At 40.6% G+C, this 15,874-nt stretch overlaps 1 protein-coding gene across 2 annotated transcripts in view; it reads right to left on the reverse strand.

Annotated features, from left to right (window-relative positions):
* Window positions 1-15,874, reverse strand: part of ctnna1 (catenin (cadherin-associated protein), alpha 1) — an 86,777-nt gene that overhangs the window by 2,551 nt on the left and 68,352 nt on the right. For both annotated transcript variants that reach the window (XM_042418313.1, XM_042418312.1), the window contains exons 16-17: window positions 12,583-12,688; window positions 545-679 (exon numbers count right to left, since the gene is read on the reverse strand). In XM_042418313.1, the coding sequence (XP_042274247.1) occupies window positions 545-679; window positions 12,583-12,688 (241 nt within the window). The remainder of the gene's footprint in view (window positions 1-544; window positions 680-12,582; window positions 12,689-15,874) is intronic.

The following is a 15,874-nucleotide window of genomic DNA, read 5'->3' on the forward strand; positions in this document are numbered from 1 at the left end:
ATTTCTGTTATCTGTTTATTTGATATAAAAATATAAGCTGCAAATTACAGTGTGAGAGAATGAATCATTAAGTAATCACTACCAGCAGCCCATGCCATTAAATCTTAGTATTTTTAATTAATATTTATTATTTTAGAACACCTGATAATAAAACTTTACAAAAGTAGCCAATGTTTTCTATTGATTTAATGATCTTTCCAGCTAGGAATTAAAGGTACCCTGTGGAGATTTCAGTGTGAACAAACAGTTTTGTTTACATTTATTGTTTCTACCCACAATATATCAGGCGTATCCTTCAGGTATGAGAAAAACACTGCATTTCTGGCCTCCCTTTACATTTGCTATCCCTTTCAATGAATGTTTTGATACCTGCACAGTTTGAACCTGCAATACTGTCACCAACTCAAAAGCTTGTGTTTTCTGAATAGTTCTGAATTTAACTTCCCATTTCAACTGCTCCACTCCTTTTAGTTACTGTGGGGCCTTAGACTGTAAATTATAGATGTGTCCCTGGTGTCCATGGTTAAAATGATGTTGAACTTACCCCCGAGACAACCAGCTCTCCTCCCAAGTTCTGAACCTCAGCCTTGACTTTGCTGCAGATGTTGAGCTGGTGGCAATACAAGGCAATACGCTGCAGGTAGGCAAGCAGGTCCTGCTTACAGGTAGAGTCGGGGCACTGTGAGAGAGAGAGAGAGAGAGAGAGAGACAATCAATTAATATATAAGCACAAACAAACAGGTTTGTACTTGTATTTTACCTGCTTGCAGATGATACAATGAATCAATTTTTGTCACTTTAGTCATTTGCTGGCACTACTCAATCTGAATATTTATGTGATTCAACAGACACAATGATCTCACACTTTATCAAGATGAGTTAGCAGCAGTGTGACAGGTAAGGTAGACACCCACATTAGGGATGTGCTTGGAGCCAAAATGACAACCGCACGCCCACAATCTGGTAGATTGATAACTCATCTTCACAGCGTTAAGCACGATCAATTCACACAGAATGCTAATTCTATTAGAAAGCAAACGCTGATGTCAATCTGTTACTTTTAGGTGGTGCTAATAATCTTGTGTGAAGTTTATTTGGAAACAAAAATACTTGATCTAGAGTGTAAACAGCAGTCCTGTTCATAGATAAGAAATGTTTTCAGAATTAAAGCCATCATCCCAGCTGTCAGAAATCTGGGTCCTTGGGAGAAAAAAAAAAAGGTAGAAAACTCTCCATCCCAACAACTTAAGCAACGACTTCAGGGATGACTGGCGATTTTCTACATTTTTCTTATTGTCAACAAATCTCATGTGTATCCAAAGCCTGATATAGCTTATTCCTCTGTGCTGTAGACCTCCGTTGTTGCCCAAAAACTATTAAAAACAACACATCAGTGAGCCACACCGCTGCACTGGGTGACATGTTCCTTCATCCCTGAAGACAGTCGTTACTGTAGCTTGTTTAGAAACAGCTCCAAAGAGTAAAAACAGTGATAAGATAGTAACCCTCAGGAGTGAGGTTCCTAGTACAACAGATGCCACTGTACATATGCAGAAATGTGGTTACTTTATGTGTTGGTTGGTTGTGTTATTGAGGTTGTGTTATGTAGCACAACAAGCTAGCAAAGTTCTGTAAATGCAACAGTGTTTCCGTGCATGGCGCCATGGCAGGTTACTATCTTATTGCTTTTTTACTCTTCGGAGACGTTTCTAAGCAAGCTACTGTAACCACAGGGATGAAGTAACATGTCACCCAATGCAGTGGTGTAGCTCACTGATGTGTTTTTTTGATAGCTTTTGGGCAACAATGCGGGTTTACGGCACAGAAGAGTAGGATATATCAGGCTTAGGATACACACACAATACTTGTAAGCAGTTCATTGTTGGTTTGGCTGTGCAGGTAAGATTTGTTGACAACAAGAAAAACACAGAAACCCCCCAGCCATCCTTTCAGGTGTGAAGGTGAGAATAAACTGTTAAAGTTGGAAAGGCACTTGAACAGGCTTCCATAAATACAATTAGTCCTCAGGGGAACATGCAATGGATGAGAGGAAGCTAAAACTCTGTGGTAAAGACAATTTTGAGACCATAAGGTCAGTTCCAAGTTGAAAATACAGTACCTCTTATTCTTGTTACCAACCAGGCATAGCAATGTTGTCAAAAGTAAGCTAAGAACACAAAACAAAATACATGGGAGCCATAAAAAAAAATAAAAAAAAAATCCCTCAACATCAAGAAAGCCAATAAATTATCATAAAACCCACTTGAAAGTGGCAGAACGCGAAGAGCCCTGCAAATGCATCTCATTTAGCATTGGCAATCTTTTTGAATTATTTCATCTCATCATAATTAGACTTGGGCGCTACCTTGGAACACCATTTCCAATCCCTTTCCTAGTTTGCTAAACAAGCCCTCTGCCAGCATAGTAATTAGGCCACAGTACGCTGCTTTTCTGCTCATCAAGTGAATGACGTAAACACCCTGATTGGGCTTTGACACTTTACATGAGATGCTAAATCTCAGAGTGACCTGACGCACAAACAGTATGGCAGCAATGATCTTGACATAGCCAGACTGACTATTATAGGTAATCAGAGTTTTAACAGCTTTTCACATCAACTACTTAACTAACTTTACCTCTGAAAAGCACCGGGGGGTGACCAAGTGAATGTGCGAGCCAAGAGAAAATACTGGCTAAAACACCAGTATTTGCAGGTGCTTGGCTGTCAGAAGGAGGAGTCCTTTGGCAGCTGTTAATTCTGAGTGCAGGGAAAAGGTGAAAGGGAGGTAATAGCAGCCAATCTTTTAATTGATGAAATCTCGGTAGGAAGGAGCTGGCGAGGTCAGTGCTGCAGAACTGAAGTGATCAAGAGTGTTTGCATGGGTCCAGACGAAATTAAGAGGCATTCTGACTATAAGTGAGCAAATGACACAGAGTGGACATTACAGGTTTTTTTTCCATTTATCAGCTATGATCATTAGCACTAGTTTACACTAACACAGAAATTACACTAATTTACAGAAAGTGAAGAAAACCTTTTCTTCAATATGCAATGGGAGGAGGAGGAAACAATTTTGGGATCATGATTTTTGGACACTTCAAACACACTAGGACTTATGATGCGTCTAATCCTGCTGAGCACATTAGTGTCCCTGGTGAGAGTGTGGAGCGCTCCGCTGAATATGGTGCACTCACTCCCAGACATATAAGCATGCATTTACATACAATCTCAGCCAGCCTAACTGTGCTCATTCATATACAGCATACATCAGAGTGATGGAATACTATTGCCCAATAATGACACCAAAATATATATAAGAAACACATAATTTCATCCTATTCAAATAAGTCCTATATAGAGCTATATAGATGTCCTGTGACAATATTAATAAAATCACTACCATCCTCTCTTGATTAATAAAAGTATGGTCTAAGTAGAGAGGAAGGAAATGTAAGAGTTGACATTCTATTAAAGAAAGGTATGCAAGAGGAGATGAGGGGAAAGAGCTGGAGGGGATGATCATCATATAGCAGAGGACTAATACATGGCTGAGAGACTGGAGAAAATTGGAGGGGGTGGGGGTTAAGAAAAAGAGAGGAAAGAACCAGAGAAAAATAAGTAGTTGGAGAAAAGATGAGGATGAAGAGTGAGCCGGAGGGAAAACAGTATGGAGAAGTAAATAAGGGGGAGAAATCCAACTGGGGAGAAAAGACGTAGACAGGAGGATTCAACTGTAGTTGAGGGGGAGATACGCGAGTGAGAGTGTGTGTAAGTGTGTGTGTGCACAGACGCACACATACAATAGCAAAGACCTGCGATGAGGCTGAATGCAGCAGCCATGCTAATGAGGGCTTGGGGAAGTATTCAGACGGCTGAGAGCAGGGCACTGTGAAAGCATCACTTGTGCTCGTACTCAGCTCAGCTGCTGGCTTCACTCAGCACTCAGGAAACTCTGCAAGGCTGCTCTGACTCTGACATGTGAATACATAAGTTGCGCAGAGAAGAGACAAGAACACCTTGGATTGTTCTGGTCATGCAAATAGAAGCCCTGTGTGTGTGTGATTAACTCAGCTGGTATTCACAAGCTGATGACGATTCAAACACTACAGTACCTGACGGACTACATTCACTGTACTTCATTTATTCACTGTATTCATTTACTTACATTTCATCAGGACACCTTTTAGGTCTCTGTTTTTACACTTGATGGTATGCATAATTAATAAATAAATAAATAATAAATGGGGCATATAATGTAGGTGTATTTGTTCAATATACTGTACAGTATACATTTCTCAAACACCATAACTGGGCAGTCATGTTGAAAACCACATCTAGCCTCACTACTTTAAACAATCTATACCCATTCCACAGAGCATTTACTCTTGTGTGAAAAAGAAAAGGATCATCACTCTTCTCTCATGTGCTCCTCTAATTGTGACTTCAACCATTAGAGGCCATCATTGTAATTTTTTCCCATCTTGTCTGAGTGCTGCTGTAAAATGTCCCCCAAGCCTGATGATATAGCCTCTTGCTATTCCCACATGCTGTGTGGCCAGTTATGGGCTGGGACAGATAACCTTGCTTGGTCAGCTACTATTGAGAGATGGCAAAGCAGGAAGAGAGGCACTGGGGACTTCATCACATAGCTCGGGATATCTATTCAAGGCAAACTAATAGAAATGGTGAGTCCCCATCTTTCAGAAGGAGCCAGCAGTACAGGAACCATCAATACTTCTTGTGGAGTGCTTCATGTCTGTTCAGTACAGCTGCAAAAAATTAATTGAATAATTGATCTAGAAAATTAATCAGCTACTGTTTTGATAATTAATTGTTTAACCCCTAAACATTTCTTTAAATTACTGTAAAATTAGCATAAAACACCTATCCAAGGCATACATAAAGTAAATTGAAAGCTGTTCTTGAACCATTAGGAGTACATGTATGGTTTTGGTCTTTTTTGAAAGGTAACACTTAAGTTTTTTCCCCAACAGTCAGAATCACTAAGAGCCACTGGCAATGAGTTATAGAAGTTTGAACACACTGAAGTGTGAGGTTTTTATTTCCACCTGAATTTTTTTTTGCAAACAGATGCCTGCAGATGACCTGTACCTGTGACTTATTAGCTGGAAAACACAATGGGACCACAGCAGTCCAAGTTCAAATTTAATAACAATACCACAGAAAATTACTATTTTGTTTTTCTAAGGGTCTGTCTAGGCGTCTTCATAAAAGAGGCCTTTTAGAGACACCAAATAACCCCTGCTTCAGAGTAACTGAAGCATAAACACATTAGCCTATAGTGCTTTGTTCCCCTGTTGAAACTAAACTCTGTGCATATAAAAGACTCAAAACAAGTTCTATTGTGGAAAAGTTGTTCATATGAAAAGTAAGTCACAGCAAACTATTTATATTTACATAATTTCCATGTGGTGGCTTTTTAGAAACCACTAAAGCTGCATATGGTCAGAATTTCATCGGCTATTTGAAGCACCAGACTCAGTCTTTAAAAGAAAGAAGAGGGGCAGGCACCTCGTAATAGTTTGTTTGTTGGTGGTCTGACAGAGGTGTTAATTGTACCTTCTGTTGTAATTGTATCTTGAAATGGTTTGCATCAATCAAATCACGAGAATGTTAGTTTTCCAAAGATGTGGTGCATGAGTACCCACTTAAAGACAGGAGTTGTGTACACGGCATAGTTGTGTATTTAACAGTGTGATGGCCCATGGACGGGCCGTCGCGACATTAAGTGGTTAAATCATTTTAAAGTGGGAATTCAAACATTCTCTTGTGCTATGTGAAGCGTTTTTCCTTGTCTTAACATTGTAGTAAAATGAATATTTCGGTGTTTTGGACTGTTGGTTGGGACACAACAAGAAAGACATTTGATGACACCACATTGGACTCTAAGAAATTTTGATTTTCTGATGTTATTTGGCTTAACAATGAATGTTTAATTGAGAAACTAAGCTGCAATTTCTAAACTGATTACAAAAACAATCATTAGTTTCATCCCTTCTCTTCACTGCTAACTTTAAGTGCCTTTTCTGGAAAAATTAAAGTGAATCATCAACGTTGGGTCAAAGGATAGTGAATCATGATTTTAATTTCCTAATTGAATCTCTTTGGTAAAAATGCCTTACATGACTTAGTTTACTGTTTCCATATTCATGAGGGTCTAACTTTGCAAGTGTGTGGGCAGCACTCCTTTTTGCATTGCTTTGCATATAAGCTGTTGCTTTAGAGACGGTTCAGAGCACAGTGCAAATAAAAGCAAAAATACATTTTCCCCTTAACAACGCACAGCCCACAAAATAAGAGAGGACGCAGTAAATGAGGCAATAAGGATGACAGAGCAGGATGTTGAACAAAAGGATTCACTGTGCTACGTGTTGGGTAATGTCCATGATATAAATGATGATCAGGAAGGTCAGGTCCCATCATTGGAAATGTCATGCAGTTTCTCTGAATTCCATTATACGGAGCAGAGACAGAGCCAGAGCCACTGTGCTGCTGCCGCCCAGCACTGACCTTTCAGGATGCATCACCCAGAAGAAATGCCAATTTCCAATATTTACTGACACGGCAGCATTCTAATGTGCCGCTGGCAGCAACCTGTTGGGGAGTGCCACACAGCAACAAACATGGAGGTATTTTCTAATACGTTTGGTTTTTGAGTAACTTCTTGTCATGAGAAGACTGATACTCCCACTGTTTTTAGACCTTAGTGTATTCACTGGAGGGACTTTACCTGCTTATCAAACCAAAGTACAGCCAAACCATACTAAAATGGCAACAACTTAAATTTTGTACCCATTATTTCATCTATTCTATAAGGGTTATTTTAATTAAGAACAGTGACAAAGGTAAACAGAAAGGGTTTCATTTCTTCATGTATACTGATAACTATGCCTCAACTCTATAAATCATCCCATATCACAACGTACTGACAACCCAATTTGTTCTCCTGCCACTGTTAAAAGACAAGCTCAAACAAACACAAATATTTTCATTCAGCCGAGCCTGACTGTGTAGTGTTGTGGCTGGATTTTCATAGCATAGAGAGGAAAACAAATCCAAAACCTTAGACCAGCCAGCACGTTCCACAATGCGGCTTTACTACTCTGACATATAAAACATCTACCAGGGGAAAAAAAAAAAAAAAAAAAAAAAAAATCAGACATTTGTGTGGCTGTGTGTGTGGTAGAGGGTTGTGGATAATTAACTGTGCCTAACCTGAGAAAGGACCTTCAGAACAACAAGCTACAGGGCACCTTTATCTGCTACTAAACCTCAAAAGTGCCACAGGGGTTGCAAGGATCCAGAGATATATGTTACAGTGTGCCGAGTGCCATTGGGAAAAACACTTCAACTGGGATCCATGACAAAGTTAAAGGAGATTCAGGAAACAACGCACTGGAAAGACCATTCTGTTACTTTAGGCAGAAACTGAAGTAGGAGATAGTGACAGAAAATTATCGTTTCCAATCTGTAGTATGCAGGCACTTAAATATAACACACTGTAAAATAAAACATGTTTAATATATTAAATTTAAAACTTGTGAAAACAGTGGCTGTGAACACAAAATGGCTCAAACGTATGTATGAATATAGAGGATTTAAAAGTAAGAAAATGAAAATAGTTTTATTGCTGGATAAACTCTTCAACAGAGCACACACAAGACCTCTAATGAGGTTGAGTGCGTTGGTGTTTTCTGTGCACAACCTTGTTAATCTGCTTCATAGTTTATGTGCTGTACATTAGACTTCTTCTGTCTGGTGTTGATCCTGTTACTGTTGATGACTAAATATAAAACTGCCATGGTCTACCAATATCAATCAAGATCAATTTCAAACTGAATGATGATAGTCAGATCTCTTCTCCTCACTGCATCTGCTAAAACGATGCTCCATATTTGCATAGGGCCAATTCGATCACACCGGCAACTGGGAATGTTAATGTGACATTGAAGCAGACAGAGAGTCTGGGTGTGACAGGAGAAAATCAAGCTGGGGGCAAGCCAAAAAGATTGACTTTAGAGGCAACCACAGGGACCAATTAAATGGCCGTCATCAATTTTTAAGGTTCATGCACCTGCAGCTGTCAGTCAGGCATTTCACTGTAGTGCTTGTAAGCAAAACTGATAACTTAACATGGCGGCTACAGGATATATAACTACAAACGGACATGTTCAAACATTTATACATTATACTCTTCCGATTTTGACTTTTATTTGGGCTGACCCTTTACTCCTTTTTGAAACTGAAAACCTGACAGCTATTTTGCAATTTCAGTTTGAAAGACAAAGCCTACAAAGTTCTCAAAAATCTATTAAATAGCTATATACTATTTAATCCAAATCATAGTCATCCATTCCTCTCCTGAATTATAAAGATTCTGTCCACAGGAAAGGAACTAACGACTTCATACAATCATCTCAATACTTTGGCTGTTCTTTTCATGTTCCTTCCACTGGATTCTCCACCTCTCTGAGCTCTTTGGTCACCCAACTCTTTTTACTGGCCTTCAGGATTGACAGAAAAAAATAAATATTGAATTACCATGGTTAAATGCCTTTCAAAACAATCAATTGGGAGTTGATACATTTTCTCAAGCATAAAATAAGGTGAGCTGCTCTTGGTTGGGCTGAACTGCAATTGGCTGAGGGCTGACCCTTGAACTGCTGAGCTGAGAATTTGTGGACTCTCTGGGTGATTTTGCTTCTCCACTGCAGTAGGTAATTTACAACCCTGTCTGCTGTTAAGCGACTAGGGCCAGAGCCGGGATTAGACTGTGACCAGCAACAGAGCCCATGGATCACCATAAATCTCCACTGATTGAATGCAAATTGGAAAAGTACACTATGTATGTCAGTATACATCATGGGAATAAAGCTTGCACACACACAGCAAGCACATGCACATTCTCTAAATATGCAAGCCTGTTTTATGTGCATGTGTTTGTATGTGTGCATGCAAGTGTTTATGTGGTGAGCAGGCAAGCAGCAGAAATTTATAGACTACATAGTGGCTAACACATTTGCATTATAAATCTCAATTACATAGCATTATTTGTTTACCAGCCTGCTCAGATGGAATTCTCATAAGATGCCCTGCAGAAGAGGGTCATAAATTCTTAATAAACTGCAGTGCAGACCTTTGTACGGCACTGACCTAAATCCTGCAGCTCATCTCTGCACTACACTCATTTCTTTAAACTTTAATAAGGCTCTATTACACATATTTAACAGGCTTTTCAGAAACCCCAAACTAGACCATGTCCACCTGCACGTCTCTGTTGAACATGATACGCAAATACAAAAACATGCCATGACAGTCTTGTGAAGGAAAATGTGGGGTGAGATGCTGTGCTATCAGTCTGGGACCATCTGCCGATGTGTTTTATGAGGAGTAAACCCTCATAGGCCCTCCATGCCAGAGGCACAGAGCACAAGTGATTAATATGCCTAGGTTAATGAGCAGTCCCAGCATTGCCTTTGCTCCTCTGACTCTGTCAGTATGTGTGCATCTTGATGCTGATTCACTTAACTATTGCTGCTGGAGTATGCAGACCATCACAACGTGCCATGCCTTTGCTGTAAGTGGGCCTGTGGCACCTCCTGCTCTGTTCGAGATATGGCCCTAAATATAAACCGCCTGTGTAAATAAATAAATTTAAAAAACTGCCACCTGGCAATTATACTGCTAATTAAAAGGCAAAGCACTCTTAATGGATTCATCTCTCAGGAGGGATGTTCCTCTCTCCACACAAATTCACTGCCCCTTCTTTTCTACCTCTCTCCCATCTCTCCGTCATTCTCTTCCCCACTACCCCATGTTCATCCCTGGGAGCCCTGGCTGATGTGTTTCGGGTGAGTGTCGCCTGGTCTGCTAGTGTTTTGGTCTCTGCTGAGAGAGAAAGGCTAAGAGGGACAGCTGGATGGGTTCACAGGCTGGAGGGGTCCTCACTCTTGGCAAAGACTTCTGTTCCAACAGCCAAAGCTCTTCATTTATTCATACTTTGAGTGCTTCAAACCCCAAAATCCCCTAATAGTGTACACACACAAACATACATAGAAAAAAGATAAAGAGATGAGTACCTACAAATAGCTGAGGATGAGAGAATAAAACAGCCGCTCAAATCTAACACATCAATACACATGTGTTTGCTGAGAGGAAGGCCAGTCAACAGACGTGTTTGTACGTAGGCATACACACTCACACATATATGCACGCTAACACACCTGCACAGTTGCCCATCTGTTTTCTTTGGGGGATAACACTGTTTTCATTAAAGTGAATAAGCATCTTCAAAAGCGGCAGTGAGGCATAAAAAAGTTACTTTCCAGAACGGCTTATTCCCTATTCAGATGATTCGGATGCAATTAGGTCAGTGCAGGTAAGACTTTTACTTTATGATAGACATGGGCCTGTAATATTAAGGATCTGAGGGCACCTTAAATAAAATATCAGATGTGCAGGGCTCTTGGAGGCCAGCAGCTCATTATATTAGTGCGTGAGGGAGAGATATCTGCTGAAAGCTAGATGCAGATGTTTCCAGTATATGTTGGCATAATTGAAGAAACCCCTGGCTGCGCAGCAATGAGACAAAACTATTTGATATACATCTTACACCCTCTTTGAATTTGAGCAAAATTTAGGGAGAATGTTTTATGAGCAGGGGCTCTTTGTTTTTTGTTTTGCCGGCATCATTACATGTGGAACATACTTCACAAGTGCATGAACAGCTCCAACAGATCTCTTCTCATTATACAAACCACCAAGAGAAAAACAGCTATGACGTAAAACTACATAATCCTTAAATCAATTATTGACCACTGCTTTGTGTAGGCAAACTTTGACTGTTTAGAGACAAATGTTTAATAGCGCAAAATAGAGTCAAACAGATTTCTTAATGACCAATACAAAGCATTAAAATCCATGTGCTGTAGTGAGCCATGAATCATTCAGTTTGAATGAAATCATGACTTAACGATGAGGCTTTATGCTGTTTCAACCTTTTGCCAGCATGATATCAGTAGAGATGTCAACAAAACCAGAGTAAAAGAGAGACTGACAACACATCCGATGTTATCGAAATTGAAATCTTACAGCAAACATCTAAAGCCAGTGTGTGCCTTCTAAAGCGACTGTGTGTTCTTGGATTGAAGTGGAAGAAACCCACAGATGGTGCATCTCAACCACAGAAACAAGCGACGTCTTTACCGGGGAAGACCTCGATCTGACAGCCATGTCGTGTTGCAAACATCACGACTAAACTCTTTCATGATTTAACAACAAAATGTATACATATAGCAGACACAGAGGAAATAACTCTGTGCCTATGAGATGGCACATGAATAAGTTGGGGGATAAATCAAGTACAGTGTCCCTGAGGAGTAGTACAGTGCAAGTATTTAAGTGAAATATGAGGCCATGGATAATTGAATGCGTGTTTCCCTGTGTCAAGGACCACAGTCTCTGGGGTAAGGAATAGATGTGCAGAGATGATGGAATCGGGAGTTGGGGAGTGGGAGATGGAAGGACCAGAGAAGGGAGGGGGGGGGGGGGGGGGGGGGGGTGTTTGATCCTGAGAGAAACTGGTAAAGACTGGGGGTGTCACACAAATGATGGCAGATGTTAACATCAGTAGGACTCTACAGCGTAAGCCTTTTACTTGGATTAGCTCATAAACATGAAAATGAGAAAAATTTAAATAAAAAGCCTTTGTACAAAAAATAAAATTACATGTACTGAATGTTGTTTTGTTTATCACATTTTGTAGACGTGGCTTAAGAGTAAAGAGAGCACTGAATATTAATATCACCACCTCCTACAGTGAGTCTTTAAATCTGGCTTATAAACAGGCCTGTTAATTTAAAAACAAAAGGAAGGAGTGTCAAGTTGCATCTGTATGAAAGCTTTTGAGCACTACCGCACGCAGCAATGCCAGTTCCTTCAGTAACACAAGTGCAGAGAATGAGCGGTCTACATAGAAGACTCCAACACCATGGTGTCAATTTATCAATACTGCAGTAACTAAGTTCAAAGAAAATGTAACATGTTGCATTACTGAGGTTAAGTAGGCATCTCCATGATGATGAAAAGCACCTTTCTGATACACAACTGAAGCTTTTGTTGGCAGGAGTAGCATTAGTGACGTACGCGCCCCTGTCCTCGAACAAAGCAATCACTCATAGGTCAGCATCCTCTCATTTTGATTATACACCACAAATTCACAACAAGGAAGTAAAGTTAACAGGATGCTGTTACAGGCTTTATAAAAAAGGAAATTACATGTGTAGCTTCTCTTTTAACAACATTCTCCATGTACTCCGCCAACCTGAACCATGCAACTCTGCCTCAGACATGACATTAGTGTTGCGTTATAAAGTGTCAGCTACCATTTTTCTGCACAAGAATGTTTGTCCTTTATGTCGCTGCAGTTGTTGCTAATTTATCTGGCCCCAACAGGGTCGATGAGGCACATCGCTACAATTCTAATTACATATTGGGGTCGCTAGCACAAAGGTGTAGGCCTCCATCAAAACCTTTGGGATGGAGGTTCATTAACAACTTACATTGTCAGCGATGGTGCGGCCCAGCTTGTCCATTCTTGATCCTGCCTCTGCAATTTTCTTGGCAGCGCTGATGACATCAGATGTATTCTTCAGTGGCCCTTTCCCCCTGGGGAGAAGAAGTAGAAAGATCAGTCACTGTTTCTGATCTGCTGCAGCCTCATTCAATATGCAGGAGCAGCATCTCCGTCATGGAGCGGCTGTTTGTTTTAGAAGGTTGTTTTTTGGTCAGAGGCGCGTATGGATAGAGAGGCATGACTTATGGGAGTAGTTCAGGGAACCACTGCAGAAATATATGTGTGTGTGTTGGTGCAAAGATGATTCCACGCACACAAAACACACTCTGACACCATATTTTTCAGTTTGAGCTGTGACCGTTTTATAACCCATTAAATGCAGAGGCACAGTTTTTAAAGAATGGGATCACGACAATATACTATCCCACCTTTAAAGTTAGGTGTTAAAATGCTATTTTCCTGTAGTTTTAGCATTTGATACACAAAATATATGGATTATATGCAGAACCTAATGGCACTATCACACTAAGGAATTGTAGGGAAACCCTGACTCAAAGAGGCCATCATATTATAGCTGTCAGCACTGCCATGTGCTTTCTATTCCAACAGAAATTCTTTTGTTCAACCTATTTGGCCCCTGTCCTTCAAGCAGCTTTGAAGGGTTTATTAGAAGGCAAAGAAAAAAAACACACTGCGCCGGTTTCATATCCGTTGGCTGATGTATATAGGATGGCCTCAAGAACCTAACACACATCACCAGCTCTTCTTTTTTAAAGTCATTTTCTTCCAGTTATGGAACAAAGGAAATATGAACAAAAATGTATTCAAAGAAGACACATGAGAGTCTGACTCAACTTAAAAACTTTGGTGATTGTCCTAATGCTATACATCCATTTTTGACCCTTCTTGAGTCAAACAAAGCCAGTCCCGACACAGGTCAGTCCAGCCCTGACCCGACCTACTGTAAAGCTTGTCAGCCATTTGCAGTTTTTCTGCCCCCACAAGGGACTCTGGGGCACAGTTGGCAAGAGGCACAAATTGGATTCAAAGCTGCTCTCTCCAGGCTAAAAAATGAGCCATCCAACCCAGAACAGATGGAATTTTGTGTTCTGTTCTCTCGCTTCCTCTTCTCTCCCCTCCCGTCTCCAACCCTTCCCTTCTCTTGCTCTCCCTCTGCTGCTCTGCTGTAAAGCAAGTCAGGGTCCTAGTGGAAGAGGCCACGCGTCACAGCACAGACTGGAAGCTCTCCAGGGACAAGTCAACCCCTGGAGACAGAGCTGGAGGCACTGTGATGGGTTCTGGGTAAAAAGCCTACATGGAGTGTTTAAGAGCGATCTTAGTAAAATGCTGTAGTTTCACATCGCATAAATACAGCAGCCACTGATTTCTCCCTAACAACTGATGTTTTCCTAAAATATTTAACAACTGAAAGGACCAACTGATAAATTTCTTCATATTTCCAGCTCTGCCTAGGTGTCCAAGTGACTGTGTTGTGATAGGGAAAAGCACACAGGCGGCCACGGAGACAAACACTAGTACTCTTGACAGGAGGACACCCTTGTGAGATTTTAATAGTGGGTTTATACATGGCGAGGGGTCTGGGGACTTCAGGTCTGGTGACAGCTGCAGGCCTCCAGATGGGTGCAAGCCACATCGGACCAAGTACTCCACAGCACAGAATGCTCTAAGACAGGTGGCTCCCAAATACGTTGCATGATCCTAAGCCACACATGCTTTATTCATGAGAGCCACCGTACAGCCATAAGCAATGCAGGAGTCAGAAAGAATCTCTCTCACTCTCTGCAGATTTGTCAGGAGAGAGGGTCCGGATCAATTACCTCATACAGCATTAACCTTGGCAAGGCTTTGTGCCAGCTCAAGGTTGAGGGGGCAATAATTTGGGCGCGGGCTGAATTAGCCAGCTACTGACCTTCCATGTGCTACTGCCGCATGTGAGAGTGAAGGCATAATGTGAAGATATATATTCAGCCAGGAAAACATTCATGTGTGCTCCCTCATACACACACACACACACACACACACACACACACACACACGGGCCTACAGGGAGCGATCCAAAGTTTTAGTGTGCCAAATAAGAAAAGTCACGACACTAAGTTGTGTTCCAGCACCTTAAATGAACTAACTCTCAGAATAACTGCACTATTAACACAGGCATGAAAGCCATTCCCACAATGACAAACGGCAATATTCTAACATAAGGAATATAATGTAATTATCAGCAAACATAAAAAAATTGGCCATCACTAACATAATTAAAGCTTGACCCAAAACACTTTAAAATCAACACCTCCCACAAGCAACTGTGTAACTTTGCAACACCAGATGAGAAAATTGGTTTTAAGGTATTAAAACACTGAGCACATTCAATCAAAATTTTCTATGATTATACATATAATAAGTTAAAGTTTAGAACAAATAAAGTAACTGTTTGCTTAGTTTGGTTTATCAAATGGGAGATCCAGATGCTAGATTGGCTTTTATGTGCACATGAAGTCAGAACAACCATGTTAATATGTATAGCTCAATACGTCATATGGTTACAGTTGCTAGGTGACAGTAGCACAGATTAGCCTTGGTTCTTCACCAGGCAGGTAACAGAGAAATCTCACAGCCAAATCCAAAGGAACTTAACATTTGAGCAGTCTTAAATAAAGCCAAACAATAATCTAGAGTGAACAACTCAACAAGTAATAAAATATTTAATAGAGAAACTGGACATGAGCACCAGCTTTACAACATATGTCCTGAATTGATTGAACACCAGAACCTATTAGGCCTAATGATCATCATAACATATCACAGCATGTCAGCTTACAGTACGTGTTGGAAGAAGAGAGACGAATGAAGCATTTCAGAGATGCCAAAAAGCTGTGTAACATCACCAGTATGTACCAAGCTACAACTTTAACCGTACGACCTGAATGTGTTGTTGCAGTCACCTAGTTAGTTTTGCAGGGGAAAAAATCCAATCCAGCTTCCAATACACATTTAATTTGAAAGACCTTGGTGGTTGGTGGGATCCACAAAATGCTACCAGTGGAGCTGCGTCCCAATCTAAAAACATGATTTACGGCGGCAGTTTGTTATTAAATCCTAGATGAAATGTGCAGGGGATAAGAGGCTTGGGATTTTTCATAGTTTAAAATCCAACCACTGTCTATAAAATGCCTCATGTCAGGCATCCAGCAGAACACAATATTGCTCTTCTTGCATCACTCAAATGTAAGCTACGCTACGTTAATGTAGTTTGCAAG

This window comes from Thunnus maccoyii, chromosome 8, assembly GCF_910596095.1.
Source record: "Thunnus maccoyii chromosome 8, fThuMac1.1, whole genome shotgun sequence".
Taxonomy (NCBI): Eukaryota; Metazoa; Chordata; class Actinopteri; order Scombriformes; family Scombridae; genus Thunnus; species Thunnus maccoyii.